At 48.9% G+C, this 19040-nt stretch overlaps 3 protein-coding genes across 4 annotated transcripts in view; 2 read left to right on the top strand and 1 right to left on the bottom strand.

Moving 5' to 3' along the window:
* Positions 1-19040, top strand: part of LBHD1 (LBH domain containing 1) — a 109441-nt gene that overhangs the window by 75713 nt on the left and 14688 nt on the right. The window lies entirely within an intron of this gene.
* UBXN1 (UBX domain protein 1) lies at positions 1275-14052 on the top strand. 2 transcript variants are annotated; one of them, XM_081173381.1, is made up of 10 exons: positions 1275-1426; positions 3600-3694; positions 4797-4850; positions 4944-5065; positions 6798-6876; positions 7233-7424; positions 7944-7995; positions 10530-10658; positions 12122-12305; positions 13678-14052. In XM_081173381.1, the coding sequence occupies exons 2-10, from the start codon at positions 3639-3641 to the stop codon at positions 13725-13727; spliced, it is 918 nt and encodes a 305-aa protein (XP_081029507.1). In that variant the 5' UTR covers positions 1275-1426; positions 3600-3638; the 3' UTR covers positions 13728-14052. The 2 variants fall into 2 exon arrangements, with proteins under 2 accessions (XP_081029507.1, XP_081029508.1); XM_081173382.1 differs by lacking the exon at positions 1275-1426 and adding an exon at positions 1740-1920.
* On the bottom strand, positions 15862-18014 carry DMAC1 (distal membrane arm assembly component 1). Its single transcript, XM_081174542.1, has 2 exons — positions 17778-18014; positions 15862-16275 (listed from the first exon to the last, which is right to left on the bottom strand). The coding sequence occupies exons 1-2, from the start codon at positions 17974-17976 to the stop codon at positions 16211-16213; spliced, it is 264 nt and encodes an 87-aa protein (XP_081030668.1). The 5' UTR covers positions 17977-18014; the 3' UTR covers positions 15862-16210.

The raw sequence follows: 19040 nt of genomic DNA, 5'->3' as shown, positions 1-19040 counted from the left end.
GTTAGCGGAGTCTGTAACCTGAAGCGTATGTAACCTGAGGTACCACTGTAGTGTGTTCGCCCCAGTGCATCCCCTGCGATTGTGAATATGCTGACCGAGGCCCCCTTTGGAATCGGAGGCCTGGGCCAAGTGGCCCATATCCCATCCTCCCTTGTCTGGGCCTGGACCCAGCAGAGCTTTTCTGATGGTCTTAGGGGACCTTGGGTCTGGCTGCAACCCTCACCGTTCCTGCATCAAACCCTCCTTGGGTGTTTTTGCCTGCAGGATTCTGACCAACCTGCCAATCACCTGGCATCATTATGTCAGGTGACTGATGGGCATGTTGTCCTGCTCACCTGTCAAAAGTCCCTTGTGCAGCTCTTGGGAACCGCAGAAGAGGCTTTGCCAGCCCTATGCTCAGTAAAGCTCCCAGCATAGGGCTGGCAAAGCTGCTTTCTTCTGGGATCAGCTGCGTGATGGAGCTCCCCACATGAAACTCAGCTGCACAACTGGTCTTGCCACACACCTGAAGTCTCATGCGGTGTCAGGTATGGGGCAAGTGGGTGTACGTTGGGAAAAATGGATCACCCTGCGCCAAATTGGGATCTGTGCAGTGTCAAATCTGGCCTGCGGGCCAGAGGTTCCCAACCCTTGCTATAACCCCTGCAGCCAGTGAATGAATGAATGAGCAAGTGAAAGAGAAAATGTGAATGAAAGGGATATGATAGAAAGAAAACAGAAGAGAAAGAATGGGAGGAAAAGAAAGAGAGAGCAAATGAGAAAGAGAAAAATGGAAGACTCAAAAATGAAAGCGTGAAAGAAGAAATAATGAATGAAAAATAAAAGAATGAAAATAAAAAAGAAACAAAAGACAGGAAAACTGAACTAAGCAAACGTAAGAGAGAAAGAATAATAAAAGAGAGAAGTGAAAGAAAAAACTACAAGAGAGAGAATTCAAAAAAGGGCAGGCAGATGGAAAATAAATAAAAGGTAGAAAGAACGAGAAGAATAAATGAGGGAAAAGGTATGATAACATAATGAAATTGTAAAAAAGAACACATCACTAAAAACAGTAATAAGTTAATTAAATGAATTGAAAGAGAAAGAAAAGTCAGGTGTGTGGTGGCCTTGGGGAGAGATACATACATACATACGTACATGTGTATGTGTGTAATAGGAGATAAAATCGCTTTGGCACACATTTGACCCCCTCGAACCGTTTCCTGCCCCTTTAAGGCGAAGCTCTCTGCCGACCCTACCGACCGCGCACCCTTTCTGTCCCTCGGCGGCCGCCTTCGCGCATTCCGGCAACCTGCCCACGTGAGCCAAACAGCGGCCGCGCGACAGACCCGCCGCTTCCGGTGCGCTTTTGCTTTTGCTGCTGCCGCCGCCGCTGCTGCTGCCGCCTGGGAAGAGCGAGCGCGAGCGCCGGTCCCTCGGAGCGCAGGTGAAAGGCGGGGGGTGGGCGTTCCTTCTCCCGCCCCTGGGAAACGGCAGTAGAGGGAAGAGGGCTCGCTCGTGCAGGCCCCCTCCCCACCTGGCGCTGCCTGCCCTGCGGGGTTCTCCCCCCATTCCCCAAATATGCGGTCCCTTTAAGAAACAGGGAAGGGCCCCGCCTTGGCACCCCCCTTTTCCAGCCTCGCGTTTGGCTCCTCCCCCTTTCCAGGTCATTTGCTTTAAAGACCTTGGGGGGGCTTACGTTTAACCCTTTAAGATCTATGGAGGGGAGGAAAGCGTAAGAAATAGTTGGGTGGGTGTTTATGGGACGAATTTAAACCCCATAGGTACTTCCCCTGGGGATAAGTAAATAATACATGCATTTTATTTATTTGCAAAGATTTATAAGAGGCGTAAATTGAAACTGCAGATAAAATCCACAGAACTATCTTGAAACAGAAACAGTCACCACCAATAATTAGAAAAAACTGAAATACTGATGAGGTCAGTAAAATTTTGAAAGCGAATCTAGGTAACTAAATTTGTGTCTTTGGGTAGGTTTGCTATAATAATGATAATAATAATTTTAAATGTATTCAGCAGGCTTCTTAAACAATATTGTGAGGGTGGACACATCATGCTCCTTCTGGGGTAGTTTTCCACCTTCGTTCCCCAGACTCAGCTCTCACCTGTGGCTCCCAGAAGCTGTCAGCATGTGACAGTGGTCTCAAGCCCTCAGTGAGTCAGGGACTTCACCTGCATGTGAAGACAGGCTCCAGTGGATTGAGTGGACTAATAGTGGGTCTAACGGTCAAGAAGGCCTAGCTAGTCCAAAAACTGCTAGAATTATTGATGCTTAGAAAAACTGCTATAAGCTGCTCTGAGCTTGTGGGGTAGAACGCCTGACCCTAGGGTTACACAGTTGACTTAATGGTTGAATAGGAATTCGAACTTGGGTCTTCCCAGCCCTAGTCTTTCAGTCAAACTGCTATATCCCACTGGCTCCTAAATTAGAGTCATCTCAGGGTGGAGAGGCTAGTTCCTTCATCCCACCTCCCCCGGCAAGTCTACTGTAGCTTTTACAAACAGCTTAAGACAGGATTGGCCCATGTGGTGTCCTCCGAATGCTGTTCGACTCCAACTCCCTTTTGTCTGGGGTTGATGGGAGTTGTAGTCCAACAACATCTGGAGGTCACTGGAGACTAACCATGTCCTCAGATACCGTCAAACCTTGGTTGTCGAACGTAATCCGTTCCGGAAGACCATTTGACCTGAAACGTTCAACAACTGAGGCACGGCTTCCGATTGGTTTGCAAAAGCTTCTTGCACTCTGTGTCGGATGTTCGAGGTCGGATGTTACTTCCGGGTCTTTGGCATTCGGGAACCAAAATGTTAGAAAACGGAGCCATTCGAGAACCAAAGTTTGACTGTGTAGAAATGAACCAGCAAAACCTCCCCTGGAGTGGAAATGCAATGATAGACGGACTTTTCCCTTGCTTGTTTTTCCCTACCTTAACAGGCAGCTGTTCAAGGCAAGAGTGTGGGTGGCGTGCAGGCACTCAAGGCCTTGGCTGCACACACTGATCTGAGAGTCCTCTCCAAGGCTGGGAGGTTTGCTCTCTCTTAACTACAGAGAGCGCAAAAGAAAACAGGACACATTCTGGAAACAGAATGGTGGCGGAGTTGTATTAACACGACAAAATCGTGACCAGCAATTCACACCTCCCAAACTGGCGTACAATAAAGTATCAAAAGTATGACAAACAAATGAGAATTCCATGTATCATCACTGTGCCAGTGCAGAGTGATAACTTTTGACTTCGAAGATAACTTTTGACTGTAGCTTTATTCCAGAAATCTTAGGACAAATGTTTGCTGGGTGGCACAGATTGTTCTGTTGTACAGATTGCTCAGGGCTCTGCCTCCGTGGTCACAGGCAGCATGCTTCTGAATACCTGTTGCTAGAAACCACAGAAGAAACTGCTTGCCAGTTTCCCACAGACATCTGGCTGGTCACTGCGCAAACAGTGGAGGCTGGACGGATCCAGCAGGCTTTCCTTACGTTCTTATATTTAAAAATTCTGGCTCCCGGAATCTTATTTCCCTTTGCTAACCTCTTCCTTTCGCTGTTGCTGTTAAAGGAACTAACACAAATTTCTGGACTCCTCCTGTTTCTTTTGCAGAGTTTGCTGGCAGTGGTGGTGGCAGCCCAGCCCAGCAGCATGGAGGCTACAGCTCTGGAGAGCCTCATTGAGATGGGCTTCCCCCAGAACAGAGCGTAGGTGTCCGTCCCTGGGGAGGGGTGGGAGGCATGTGAGGGTTCAAATGGCAAGGCCAGCCCTTCTGGTCCCATATCTATTGCCCAGAAGGCCTAGAAAGAAGAAAACTGGATCTGTGCAAGATCCCTTCTCTGCTCCCAGTGTATATGTGTGTTAGCTTGCAGGTATATATGTGTGTATATATATATGGGCCGCAGGTGGCGCTGTGGGTTAAACCACAGAGCCTAGGTCTTGCTGATCAGAAGGTCGGCAGTTCGAATCCCCGCGACGGGGTGAGTTCCCATTGCTCGGTCCCTGCTCCTGCCAACCTAGCAGTTCAAAAGCACGTCAAAGTGCAAGCAGATAAATAGGTACTGCTCCGGCGGGAAGGTAAACGGCGTTTCCGTGTGCTGCTCTGGTTCACCAGAAGCGGCTTGGTCATGCTGGCCACATGACTCGGAAGCTGTATGATGGCTCCCTCGGCCAGTAAAGCGAGATGAGCGCCGCGACCCCAGAGTCGGCCACGACTGGACCTAATGGTCAGGGGTCCCTTTACCTTTATATATGTATATGTATATGCTCCCAGTGTATATGTGGGTTCAGACAAGCAGTACTAGACCATGGCCATTGGCCTTAATTGAAAATCAGCCTTTACGAAAAGCTGTAGCTCAGTGGTAGAGCATTGGCACTGCCAGTCAGTGTGGGCAGTATTATCTCAGTAGAAGACAGCTTTCTGTGTTAGTATTTGGGAAGGGCTACAGCGTCTACCTGGCCTGCAGAAGGTCCCTGGTTCAATCCCCACCATCTCCAGGTTGGGCTGGGGGACATTCCGTGCCTGAAATCATAGTATAGAGCAGCTGCCAGTCAGTGCAGACAGTATTGCGCTAGGTGGACCAATGATCTGACTCAGTATATGGCAGCTTCCTTTGTGGATTTTACTTAATTGTTGCAGTGAACCCTGTTGTCGTCTCACAACCCGCATCCCACCCTAGATGAAGGGGAAGTTGGGCTGGGGTGATGAGTGCCCTGTGCTTCCAGCCCTTCTCAGAAAGGCACAAAAAATGTAGAATAGCCCTGTGTTCATATGTAGTTCACTACCTTGTCCCTCTCCTTTTTACCCAGAGAGAAGGCCCTAGCGCTAACAGGGAACCAGGGCATTGAATCAGCGATGGATTGGTGAGTATTGGCTCCCTTCTTCCCTCCTGCGGACCCTTGCAGCCCTCTTTTTACCAGTCTTCTCCTGAATGGTGCCTCTCACTTAACTCCCAGGCTCATGGAGCACGAAAATGATCCCGACCTGGACGAGCCGTACGTGCCCCCCCAAGGCCACGTTCTGAACACAGAGGAGCCCCCCGAGGGAAGGACGCCAGAGTCAGTGCAAAGTGGATCAGGTCAGAGCAAATCTGGAGAACTTGAGGTGGGAGGGAACCTCATCAGGGGGTCCTGTGCCTGGCCTAGTTCTTACTATCACCTGGGAGAGGAGGGGGAGATTGGAAATTGTTCCATCCAGCCAGAATTGAGCTCCTTCGAACCTCCATCTCGTTCCACTGAGGGCAACTTATCCAGAGGTTCTAGAACAGGAATAGCCGACATCTCGCCCTCCAGATGTTGGACAGCAGCTCACATCATCCCATCCCAGGCTGGGGCTGATGGGACTTAATAGTTCAGTAACAGCATGCTGGCCCACCCCTGTTCTGGAATCCTGCCTCCAGAGAGCCTTGCTTGGTCAGTTAGATTTGTCCAAGAAAGCTCTATGCTAAAAGCCACGAACCAAAATCTGAATGTTTCCGTTGCTGCTTCTTTGTCAGCCTTCTTCCTTAACATTGTTGGCTCTGGTTTTTCTCCCTCTGTCATCATTCTAGAACAGGCATCCCCAAACTTGGCCCTCCATTTTTTTTTGGGGGGGGGACTACAATTCCCATCATCCCTGACCACTGGTCCTGTTAGCTAGGGATGATGGGAGCTGTAGTCCCAAAACATCTGGAGGGCCGAGTTTGGGGGTGCCTGTTCTAGAACTCTGGAAGTACAGTGTGGGAACGGACAAAATAAAGTCCTTCTCCCCAAACAGTGTATGGTTAAATCTGTGGAATCCACTCACATTAGAATCATAGAGTTGGAAGGGACCCTGAGGATCCCTTCTTTAGGGTCAGCCACTCGGATGGCTTTAAAAGGGGGTTAAACAGATTCATGCAGGATAAGGCTGTAAGTGCTTCATTCTCCAATGCCAGAAGCAACAGCTGCAGGGAATCACAGCTGGAGAAAATTACTGTTGCACTCAGATCCTTTGACCTTTATGTTGTGAACCGCTCTGAGATCTATGGGTATAGGGTGGTATACTACTACTACTAATAATAATAATCCAGTGAACAGGCTCTGATAATGTTCATACAGTGGTGCCTCGCAAGACGAAATTAATTCGTTCCGCAAGTTTTTTCTTCTTGCGAGTTTTTCGTCTTGTGAAGCACGGTTTCCCATAGGAATGCATTGAAAATCAATTAATGCTTTAGCCCCCCGCGCGCTCTCCCAGCTGGAGAGGTGACCCGCGCCTATGGAGGCTCCTGCCATAGGCGCGCGTCACCTCTCCAGCCGGGAGAGGGTCGCAGGGGGCTGCTTCTCTGCTGTCCCGGGGAGATTTTAAAATGCTGGGGGTCAGCAGCGAACGCTTCGCTCCCGCCCGCCAGCATTTTAAGATCGCCCGGGGCAGCGGAGAAGTCTCCGCTGTCCCGGGAAGGCAGGCGGGGGGGAGCAAAGACTTTTGCCCCCCGCCGGCCTTCAGAAGAGGTCCAGGACCTCTTCTGAAGGCCGGCTGTGGGCGAAAGTCTTTGCTCCCGACCGCCAGCAATTTAAAACAGGCCCCCGGAGATTTCCCTATGGGCTTTCGTCTTGCGAAGCAAGCCCATAGGGAAATTCGTCTTGCGAAGCGCCTCCAAAACAGAAAACCCTTTCGTCTTGCGGGTTTTCCGTCTTGCGAGGCATTCGTCTTGCGGGGTACCACTGTATGTTAATTTTCCTTTTCCTTTTTTCTTTTTCTGCTCATCCTCAAATATAGGAATTTCCTTGCTTGTCTCCTTGGGTTCTTCCAAGCCCAGAGGGTAGCAACATAACAGGTTTATCTCCCCATAGATCCCACGTTAGAGGAGCTGACGGAGGAAGATAACCGACGCCCCCTGAGCGAAGAAGAGAAGCGGGAGCAGACAAAGAGGTAATCATAGTTCTGGCGGCTTTAAATTCTGCAACCTGAAAACCCGGATTCCGCGTCTAGAATATGATTAGGCTAATCATGCAAGCCTGCATGTTTCTCCCCCCCCCCCCCACTTTTTGTGGAACTTGGGTCCCTATCTGGTACTGGACTTCCAGCATCCCCAGCCAGAATCACTGGTTGTCAGGGATGATGGGACTAATGAAATCTTGATGGTTAGGTAAGGCATCTTTGCATAATTATGCCGCGAGGTGAGCAGGGCACAGAGCTGCACCTCCCAACTCCACCCTCTCTTGTTTACGGCAACGCCCCTGCGTGGCTTACGAGATCTCCCGGGGATTTTCCCCATGTGCTTTCAGGATGATGGAGCTGATCACTCAGAAGCAGCGAGAGCGGGAGGAGCGGGAGAAGCGGGAGAGCATTGAGCGGGAGAAGCAGCGCCGGAAGCAAGGCCAGGAGCTCTCCCTCATCCGCCAGAAGCTGCAGGAGGACGAGATGAAGAAGCTGGCCGAGGAGAGGCGCAAGGAGAAGCTGGAGGAGAAATTGGCCAAGTGAGAGCCTGTGGGCGGGTGTCAGTGGGGACCCAGAGGGGGTCTGGAAGTGGGGAGGGGGCTGCTCCTATGGAGTGGAGAACAGCAGCAGACCTCTCATGGTCTGCGGGTGCTTTTAATGCCTTCCCAAAGCAAAGGAGCTGCGAATGTAGGAAGTTGCTTCTCTGTCGACTCAAGCCATTGGTCCATCTAGCTCTGTGCTTCCCAAACTTTGACCTCCGGCTGATTTTGGACTACAGTTCCCATCATCCTTAGCTAGCAGGGCCAGTGGTCAGGGATGATGGGAGCTGCAGTCCAAAAACAGCTGGAGGCCCAAGACCACTCCCCGAACCCCTGGAGTCTTACTGCAGATGAATACTGAGCTGGGTCTTGACTCTTTACAAAGTAGTTTCCTTTTTGCCGCTGGGATAACCCCATTCTTGACACCAAGACTGCTCTCGAATGGCGCTCTCTTGTGATCGAGTTGCAGCCTCCCTTGCTCTCCTACCCCCCCAACATGAAAACTCTTCTCCTTTCCAGGCAGCGGGTGCGAGAGAAGATAGAGCGTGACAAGGCCGAGAGAGCCAAGAAGGTAAGCAAGCAGCAGAGACTGGGAAAGGGGTGTGCTCTGAGAGTCGTGTTTTTGCTCGTGGCTTCCTTCCACGAGAGATGTGGGACCCACAGGTGGAAATAAAAAGAATTAAAAATAAAAAGGGATAATCAAGGTAACGGATGCGCTGTCTCCAGTCTGTTCTGTTTCCTTCTAAATTATTATTATTATTATTATTATTATTATTATTATTATTATTGTTATTATTATTATTATTAATACCCGCCCATCTGGCTGGGTTTTCCCCGCCGCTCTGGGCAGCTTCCAAAAAATATTAAAATACAATAATTCCAGTCTCCTCAAGGCTGACCCAGAGGGAGAGAAAGGACAGGGGAGCGAGTGAGCCGAGACTGATTCACATAGCATGAATTCAAGACTTGGGGAAGCTGCCCTTCAAACATTATTGGGCTCCCCTTTGCTATCAGCGCTGACCGTTGACCATGTGGCCCAGGGCTCATTGGAGCTGGGAGTCTATAAACAGCACCTGGCTATCCGTATTTCAGCACTGCATCCATTTTAATGGAGTATTTGTAGGAGGGATGTTACGGGAGAGAACTTTCAGAAAGGCCAACTCCCACCTTCCGTGCAAAACGGTGGAAGCCAGCAACAAATGCATTGCAAGGTGCTCCTGCTTGTTTGCCCAAGCTCTTAGGCCAAGGCCCTGCCTGTTGGGTAAACCCTCCAGTGTTGTTAAACTTAAATCGTAGAGTTGGAAGGGACTCCAAGAGTCATCTAACAGACCCTGCGTTTATCACCCGAGGCCTTTTTCATGTGCCTCCTCCACAAACGGTCTGAAGGGCGGCAATACGAGAACGGGCCTTTTCTGTGGTGGCTCCCCGCTTGTGGAACGCCCTCCCTGGGTGCCTTTGTTACATATCTTTAAGCATCAGCAAAAACATTCCTCTTCTCACAGGGTTTTGACTAATTAAACAATCTATGGCCTTTTAAACTGTGGGGGTGGGAATTCTTTTTGTTCGTTGCTATGGTGGGTTAAACCACAGAGCCTAGGACTTGCCGATCAGAAGGTCAGCGGTTCAAATCCGTGTGATTGGGTGAGCTCCCGTTGCTCGGTCCCTGCTCCTGCCCACCTAGCAGTTTGAAAGCACATCAAAGTGCAAGTAGATAAATAGGTACCGCTCCGGCGGGAAGGTAAACGGCGTTTCCGTGCGCTGCTCTGGTTCGCCAGAAGTGGCTTAGTCATGCTGGCCACATGACCCGGAAGCTGTACGCCAGCTCCCTCGGCCAATAAAGCGAGATGAGCGCCGCAACCCCAGAGTCGGCCACAACTGGACCTAATGGTCAGGGGTCCCTTTACTTTTACCTTTATGGTATGTACGTACTTTAGTGTTTTTCTATTGCAGATGAAGGGTGATGTCAAATTTAAGAAATGGTAATAGTAATTACAATCTAGTCCAGCCCCTTGTAATGAAGCAGTCGCCACTACAGACTTGACAGATGGCCATCCCTCTGCTTAAAATGAAGAAGAGACCGCCGCCTCTCATGGGAGTCCGTTCCACCATCAAAGAGCTCTTGCTGCCAGAAAGTTCTTCCAGATGTTTAGTCGGAATCTCCTTTCTTGTCATTTGAATCCATTGATTTCAAATCCCCCCCAGAGACCATCTTCTATGTGACAGCCCTTTAAATAGCTGAAGACGGCTCTCTGTCTCCTCTTCTCCGGGCTAAACAATGCCCACCTCCCTCAACTGTGCCTCATAAGGCTTGGTTTCCAGACCCTTGATCATCTTGTTCGCCCAGCTCTGCACACTTTTCAGCTTGTCAGTATCCTTACGGGGTCCTCGCCACGGGATCACATTCACCTGGTGCTATACCAGCTGCACTGGCTCCCAGTGGAGTACAGGATCAGGTTCAAGGTGCTGGTTTTAACCTTTAAAGCCCTATACGCCTTAGGGACCCTCGTACCTACGGGACCACCTCTCCTAGTATGTCCCACGGAGGACCTTACAGTCTTCAAATAAAAACATCTTGGAGGTCCCGGACCACAGGGAGGTTAGGCTGTCCTCGACCAGAGCCAGGGTTTTTTTCAGCTGTGGCTCCAATCTGGTGGAACGCTCTGTCACAAGAGACGAGGGCCCTGCGGGACTTGACATCTTTCTGCAGGGCCTGCAAGACAGAGCTGTTCCACCAGGCCTTTGGCCAAGGCACAGCCTGACCCCCTCCTTCGGTAATCCCGACAGAACTCTAGCCCAATAGTTTAATAGTTGCCATGAATTTGATTTTGAATTGATTTTAGAATGAATTGGTTTTAGAATGTGATTTTAGAATGTTGTATTATTTTATTGTTAGCCGCTCTGAGCCCGGCTTTGGCTGGGGAGGGTGGGATATAAATAAATTATTATTATTATTATTATTATTATTATTATTATTATTATTATTATTATTAATTTGTGAACGGGGCTTTCTGCCCCTAGGGTGCAAGCCTGCCCTGAGAACAAACATCAGGATGATTCTGGGCGGCTGTCTTTTGTCCACTGACCCACCTCTCCTTTTCATTTCAGTTTGGCGGCGGCTGCAGCAGCTCTTCCCAAGTCTCCACCCTGCCTGAGCAACCGGCACCCACACCGGTTCCCTCGTCACCCAGCCAGGAACCCCCTGTCAAGCGAGAGTATGATCAATGCAGGATACAGGTAACCGACTGCGGGGCAGGCTCTGTGTTTGTGTGCAGAGAGCTGCTTGTTCTCATCTGTTTCTTGCACACACCATAAGCCACTCTGCCATGTGGTGGCCGGCCTTAACCTTTTGCATTCCTGCCGTAAAAGACTCCCTGAAATCTTCCCTGCCTAATGCAAGCAAGAGTAGACCAGGACAGGTTATCAGCAGTCCAGCCATGCAAACTGGAGGAGACTGCAGTTCCAAACTGGTCCCTGCTGTGAGCCTCCGTTCACTTGTCCCCCTTTAATTTTATTGATCTTAAAATAAATACAGAAGTAGAACCATGTCGAAATGCAATTAGCAGAAAATGCAAACAGCAGTTCAAGCTCTTTGCCCAGGATGCACAACCAAAAAGGGACAGCCTAGTTAGATAATACTAAATCTATACACCCCGTTCCTTGATCCTTATTGGCACATCTCACAAAACCTGTCAGAGAGTAAAGAAGGGATATTCTCTGGCTCCACACAATGGATAATGGAAATATGAACCTACTTTTTCCAAAATAATGGTAATATTTCTTAGTGTTTCTGTAGTGCTTTCAAGTGCTTCAGTGCATTATCTAGCTGTAATCCTTACACAACAACCCTGCAAGGTATTATTATTCACCGCATTGCAGATGGGCTGGTGGGGGTGGGGGGCTGAGATTGAGGGCTCACCTAGTAAGGCCACCTAGTATTTTCATGGCAGAGGCAAGGCTCCAGATGTTGACTTCCTGACTGCAGCTCAGTATACTTCGCATGCAGAAGGCACCAGGTTCAATTCCTGGCATCTCCCGGTAGGGCTGGGGGAGCCACTCCCTTCTGAAACCCTGCAAAGCTGCTGCCGGTCAGTGTAGACAGTACTGAGCTAGATGGACCAAGAGTCTGACTTAGGAAAGGCAGCTTCGGTGGCTCCCTGATGATTTTCTGGACTTTGTGGTGGTGCCACTTGAGATAGCTTTAGGCAGGCCCCCACTTCTGATCTCTATCCCCACATTTGCAACAAAAAAGGGATGATGATGATGATCATCATCATCTACCCTGTGGTTAAGGATTATCGAGAGTGTGTGCAGGAAGCATATGAACCACATAAAGCACTAACAATCCTTAAACCTTAACATTCTTAATTATTAAAGAAATAAGCAATTACCATTGCATGGTTGAAACCTTTGGCAGATAAGAAATCTCCGAGTTCTGAATGAGGGTCTTTAGTAAAAACAACAACTTAAAATTACATGTGCATTGTCATCCCAATGGCTGCAGTTAAGATTAACCACAGTTTAGGGTTCGGATGTAACACTAAACTGCAGCTAGCCAAAAACGTACGTTTTCCCATCTTCTACTCGTGGCCGTGCTGGAAGGAGAGGGAGGACAGCCCACAAGCCCCAAGGCTTATTCATGTTCATGGATGCGACAGTCATGCACTATTTCAGATCCTCTCCCCCTCTCTTTTCCTCAGGTGAGACTGCTGGACGGCACGTCGCTCACCCAGACGTTTCGAGCCAAAGAGCAGCTGGCCGCCGTCCGGCTCTACGTGGAGCTGAACCGCAAGGACAATGGTGACGAGCCTTTCCACCTCCTCACCAGCTTCCCGCGGCGTGTCTTCACTGAGGAGGACATGGAGAAGCCCCTGCAAGAGCTGGGTGAGTCTGAGATTGCTGGGGTAGAAAGAGGGAAGGGGGTGAGGGTTGCTTGCAGTGTTTCCCTCCTGCTACTCCGTGGAGGACAGAGGAATTCTCAGGCAGGGGCTGGGAACCTCTGGGTCACGAGCCCAGTTTGTCCCAGCACGGCTCCCAGTTTGGCCTACAATACCCACCAAGCTATGTCTCGCTCCTAATACCTTATGTGACGTCAGGTAGAGGTGCAGCCGGTCTGGCTGTGCGTGGGGAGCTCAGTTGCGCAGCCAGTCCCTGCAGAAAGCAGGTTTGAAATCATTGCCTATTAGCTCACACGTTTTGACTTCAAGCTTGTGAATTAGTTGTGTGCTGTATAAAGCGCTTGCAAGCCCCAAAGTCCTGACAATCATCACCCCAAGTCAGGTGAGTGACAGGTGAGCAGGGGAGAGGAGGACCCGCCCCCCGTCAACACCAGGTTCCCGACCCATCCTAGGCCAAAGCGCTGTCTGTTGGAAGCTGACCCATTTTATGCTACATCTAAGTACAGAGAGAGCCTGTACCAGAGGAACTGGTGACCTAATTTTTTTAGTTGCTGTTCTGTTAATATTGTTTTATAGATTCTAAGTGCCATATTGATTTGTTGATCATATGATACGACTTTTGCTACAAATGTGATGGTTAGCTTTTTTTTTTAGTTCATTTTGTTAATAGCGTTTTATAGATTGCAATTGTTTTATTGAGGATTTGTTAATTATTTCATACGATTCACGCTGCATTACGTTATTACGTATTGTTGGTAAGCCGTTTTGAGATCCATTTGAATGAAAAGTAGCCTAGAAATACATCAAATCAACCCAGAAGCTGCTGAACTCCAGCTCCCATCAGCCTCTGCCAGCATGGCCCAACGCTCAGGATGGGAGTTGCAGTCCACCAATATCTGGAGGGCCAGTTTTTCCCCAGACGCAATTGGAACACACACATTTCATCATCCCCGACTGTTGCCTGGCCCAGTTCTAGGGAGCCAGTTCCAAACTTCACCAGAACAGTACAGTGGTACCTTGGGTTACAGACGCTTCAGGTTACAGACTCCACTAACCCAGAAATAGTACCTCGGGTTAAGAACTTTGCTTCAGGATGAGAACAGAAATTGTGCTCCAGCGGCGCAGTGACAGCAGGAGGCCCCATTAGCTAAAGTGGGGCTTCAGGTTAAGAACAGTTTCAGGTTAAGAACGGACCTCCAGAACAAATTAAGTACTTAACCTGAGGTACCACTGTACATAAATATTGACTGTTTTGCTTTGACCCAAAGTTCTAACACCACATTTGCCCGGCTAACTACTGGATGCAAGTTTTCCCCATTACCTCCCACTCTCTGCCTCTCTCTGTGTCTCCTCTGTAGGTTTGGTGCCTTCTGCTGTGTTGATCGTAGCGAAGAAAGGCAACAGCTGAAGTGGCTCTCCTCCTCGCTCTCTCAGCCCCCTCCTTCCCTTGCTGCGGAGGTGACTCTCACCTGACCCATGTGCTCTGTCTCTGGGGGAAGCGCACATCCCAGCCCCTCCTGGTTTTCCTAACCAACTCTGCCCACAGAGACTCCAAAGCACCACCATGTCTTTGGGCTGGGATTCCGAATCAGTGACGACGATCGGGGTGGGGCTGGATGCGATGGAGAAAAGTGTTGGGCTTCCCCTCCTGTCGGGGAGGGAGGGGCAAGGTTGCAACTTGACTTCCTCTCTTCATGCCACACACACACCATGAATAAAACCTATTCTCTCTTTCCTTGTTTCTTGCAAGAATTCTTTTATCCCATTTGCTAAGTGGTAGGGCACTTGGAGTCATCTAGTTGGCACTGGGAGGGCAGTGCCTGGGGCTCTCATCCAGGAAAAGGCTGCTTTCCTGCTGCCTTGTCTCTCTACTCCGGGGCAAAGGTAAAGGTAAAGGGACCCCTGACTGTTAGGTCCAGTTGCAAACAACTCTGGGGTTGCGGAGCTCATCTCGCTTTATTGGCCGAGGGAGCCGGCGTACAGCTTCCGGGTCATGTATGACGAAGCCGCTTCTGGCAACAGAGCAGTGCACGGAAATGCCGTTTACCTTCCTGCCTGAGTGGTACCTATTTATCTACTTGCACTTTGACGTGCTTTCGAACTGCTTGGTTGGCAGGAGCAACGGGAGCTCACCCCGTTGAGGGGATTTGAACCACCGACCTTCTGATCGGCAAGTCCTAGGCTCTGGTTTAACCCACAGTGCCACCCACGTCCCTTCTACTCCAGGGACTTTGATGTATTTAATAGGGTTTTTTAAAAAGAAACAAAACCTGAACTTCTAAAAAGAAAGAAAAATGCAGACAATGCAAACCAAATCATAACAAAGACAACGTGTTCTGTGGGTACAAGTAAAGGGAGAAAATCTGGTGTTCCAGACCAACCCAGCACTCAGAATAGACCTGTACAAAGAATCCAGATATCAGAGAATTTCCTGGTCACCTTCTCATATGCTGCCAGTTGAGTCATAGCTTCTGTCCTCTGTAGGGGTGGTGAGAATGTTACCTTCCTGTATTAGAGTGTTAGACATTTAGCCACCCTGAGTGCCCTTAGAAGGCATTTACATACTCGCTCTGTCAGTTTCCAGAAGACTTTTACATAATTCAAGAGAACATCCATAAATCCCAAGGTGCTGAAAACCGTATTTATGCCGCTGATGACCTCTGGCCAAAAGGGTGTGAGTTCATGTATTCATGAATGAAGTTTCTACCACGCTCTTCCCTCTCAAGCAATTACAAATGTAGTAAAGAACATACTTTGAAATACCTTCATCATTTGTCAGCTTTTAGGCACCAGGTTAAGGCAATTTTATTTACCAGGCGTTTAGTAGTTAAATTAGCCTCTACAATGGTGTTCATATTTTTGTACGGTCAAATTAGCATTTTAGGAATTTTGTGTTGTACATCATTTTAAAATTTTCTGGTTTTTATATTATTTTGTTCAGTTGCTTTGAGACTTCCTGCATAAAGCAACTAGCAGATGTAATGAATAGCAATAATTTTAAAACATTAACATCTGAAAGCTTTTAAAAAAAAACCAGCCCCCTGCCCTCGCATAAAGTTTCTAGAAACTACATATCAGATATCAAAAGACCTGGTGAAGAGGACTTTTTTTAAATTCCACCTGATTGTTCATAATGAGGAAGACAGGTGCCTCTCAATTGGGGGGGGGGTTACACAAATGAGGAGCCACCACTGAGAAGGCCATGCTGCTTATGGGGGTCACTGCCAATTGGACAAACCTTCCATCGGGGTCCTGGATGGTTGGTTTTGAGCTGCTCTTTTAGATAAGTCATGTTGTGCAATTGTAGGAATTGGTGTCCCTTGCAACTGCAGCAGCCTCTTTTAACGGCACTCAACAATTTCTAAATTAGTTTTGCATCCTTTTAAATCCCCTATTGAAGCCAGTGGCCCTTCCTGACCTCTTTCGCAAACTGTGTTGTGGGAGGGAGCAAGGAACCTCTTCTTTCCACTTCTCTTTGCATGCTGCTGCAATTAAGATTAAAAACAGGGAGGGGGACCCCTAAGTGAAACTTTAGCCCCTGATGTGGAAACAGAGCTTGATTTAATTAAAACAAATCCAGTTAAATATTTACATAGAATACATGGTGCTTAGGGTTGGGTTTTTTTAATGCAGGAGGAAACAGATTTTCTCCTCTCCCAGCTATGACATATATCACAGCTTCCACTGACAATCTCCGTCGTAAGGAAAGCATGATATGCTAAAGTCTCTGTAGAGGGTGCACGGTGTCTTCTTGGCATATAAACCAGCTTGCCACAGACATCACAAGCAAATCCAGGGTATTTCCCTCCATTAGTCTTTTATTGGCTACGGTTTGAACTCCTGCCATATCCGGAAAAAGATGATGGGAATCCAGTAATGGGGTACTGCTATTCACTCATCTTTCTTGTAGCTTCCAACTGGGTTTATCCACACAGTAACACCCCAACAGAAGAGACCTAGAAGGGAGAAAAAGAAATGTGAGGGGTGTGGCCTGAGGAAGAGTTCCAAGGGCCAGATAGAAGGACCCGTTTGGCCCCCTGGTCCTGAGGCTTCCCACCCTTGATCTTAAGTCAGCCAAGGATGTATGCCACAAACAGCAGCAAGAAACAAAGGGTGCCAGTGGCAGAGCTGACTTCGAAACAGACATTGCCAATACCCTGCAAGACGAGGGAAGAGAAATGATTGCTAGTCTATCTGATTTAAGGGCTGATTTCCTGCTCCACATATGTTGAATGATTTGTACTATAACTAGGAGCACTCCCACTGAACCAACTTTCCCAAGTACAGTTTGGGGGGGAGGGTCACCCTAGAAAATAAGGTGCACCTCGGAGCGTAGATCAACCTCTGAACAAGAAATGGGCCTCAGTAATCAGAGCAGTGGAAGATAAAAGTAATGACAATGGTTATTCACCATGACAACAGAGCCTCCATGGTCAACAGTGGTCTACCCACTGAGGGCCAGGTGCTGGAAGCAAACAGGGTGGGAGGGGGATGACTGCCCTGACACCCTGCTGAAGAGCTAATAAAACACCTGGCCGTAAAGAAGTCACTGGCCTAGACAGGGATCTGATTACTGAGGCCCATGCTCACAGAAGGTCCCAGGGGCTGAATCCCCCAAAGGCAGAAAGGGCTTCCTATGCTCCCATTTGAAAATAGTGCCTTCAGTTCACAACCATGAGGACTAGAAACTTAACTTTTCCAAGAAGCAGAGGCAGTTGGTGCCCCCTAGGACTGGCAAGGTAAGGTCTGAAATCCACACCAACTGGCTCAGAAAGGCAGACCTAGGTACCTAGATGCTCAGAGGCAACATCACCCAAATGTCAGTCTCCCAGTCGGTCCTGGCACTGAGCCCAGGGCCAGATTTATGTATATGCTAAACAAGCTATAGCTTAGGTCCCCAGTCACTTGGAGGCCCCCCAAAAAATTAAAAGAAAAAAACTGGATGTACATTTCTAAAATATAAGGTAAAAAACAAATAAAATAAAACCCACATACAGCAACAGTGTTTTGTGTTGTGTAGGCACCTATGATGTAAGTAATGGGCCCCGCCTGCTGGCCTGCTCCCTAAAATATCACTGGTTTGCTCATTTCTATATAGGGTGCCTACATTCTGCATGGACTGGTTGCAGGGCAACATGTAGCATGCAGCTGCAGACTGCAGTGTAGCACAGTTGAATGTAAGTCAAGCTGTTGTACCTGCTATCTAATATTAAAGAGTGCTTGCAGACTGATGATCAGGCAGCACAGACTAAGGGTATGAGCATATATTCAACACACAAAAACAGCGACAATTTGTTGTTGACAAAGGACAGCTGGACACATAAAGGGTCCCATTACCTTCAGTAGCTTAGGGCCTCATCAAGCCTAAATCCGGCCCTGGTGAGCCGCAGCTCAGCCTGGAGCCGCCCCCCCCGCCCCCAGAATTGGGCTCCCGCCCCTCTCTGCGCCCCCCACTTACAGACGGCGAAGGTCATCTGGGCGATGTTGCCCATGCTGGGGGGGATCCTGTGGCTCATAATCCGGAGGGGCCCCGAATAGACGAACAAGGAGGAGGCGATCAGTGCCCCCCCGCTCAGGGCGCGGCAGCTGAAGCAGGACCAGAAAAAGGACCGTTTCTGCTCCGGTGAGGAAGCGGCGCGCTCGACGCTGGAAGACATGTCTCGGCTTTCCTGCGGGGCAGGAAGATGGCGGCGCCCAGGACACCACGCCGGAAGCGGCTTGCGCCCAGAAGCCGCTCTGCTTCCTGTCCCTCGTCTCGGTGGAAGCAGAAAGGGCGGCGTGCACTGCAATGGGTGTCCGGCGTGCCAACAACTCCCCCATCGATTGGTTCCCCCATCGATTTGGATTGTCATGCTGGCTCCCGTCAGCGTTTGCAGGTGAAGACAAATCTCAAGAGGAGAGGAAGGGGAAATTTCCTCCCTCCAGGAGATATTAGTTAGGGAACATCAAGCTGATTACGTCCAGTTTTTGTCCACTTCTCTATCTGTATTGTTACCGGAAAAATCCGAGGGCTCCCTTGGACAAAAACAAAGACACCAACCAGGATAACTTGGAGCAAAACAGCAGCCTGTAGGCTTGGCCTTTATTGAACTGTTGCAACAGGGTATTCCCCTCACTTGCAGGAGAGAGGAAAGACCCAGAAAGATGGTGTGCAAGACCTTATAAAAACTTTTGAAATTCCCCTCCTCTAGGTCAAGCCCACCCCCAGAAACATCATGCATACATTACAGAAAGGAGGGGTTGACATCATGCATACATTACAGAAGGGAGGGGTTGAGGGAGGAGTTGTGGTGGTAACCTGAGTGTCCTGTCACCTGGCTTTCCCCCTCCCCATGAGTCACTTCCAGGAGACAAAGGGGAGTTTGCAGTTTCCTGCCCCCAGAGGGAAGATCTTATCATTGTCCTTTGTTTCAGTCCATGCTGAATCCACTCCCATATGCAAGTTCTTTGTGATCCTGATTGTCTTCTGTCTGGGATTATCAGGGTTGACATAGCAACTGGGCAGGGCTCCTGTGGATGTGCTGGTATGCTGAAGGGATTATGGCTGACCAGAACCAAGCCACCCCCCCTTTGATAGTCCTTGTCATATGGAGTAAAATAAAAATGGAACAGTGCAAATCCGATGTATGGTTGATTTTTCTATGAATTTATAACAGAAATGTGGCGTATGTAATGTGTGAGTGTGAGTGTGTGTGAAGTTTGTACAAACAGAATGATTGGG

This window comes from Podarcis bocagei (genome assembly GCF_964188305.1).
Source record: "Podarcis bocagei genome assembly, chromosome: 16".
In the NCBI taxonomy this organism is placed as follows: Eukaryota; Metazoa; Chordata; class Lepidosauria; order Squamata; family Lacertidae; genus Podarcis; species Podarcis bocagei.
The sequence above is the reverse complement of the archived record's forward strand: the minus strand, read 5'-3'. Positions and strand labels throughout refer to the sequence as shown.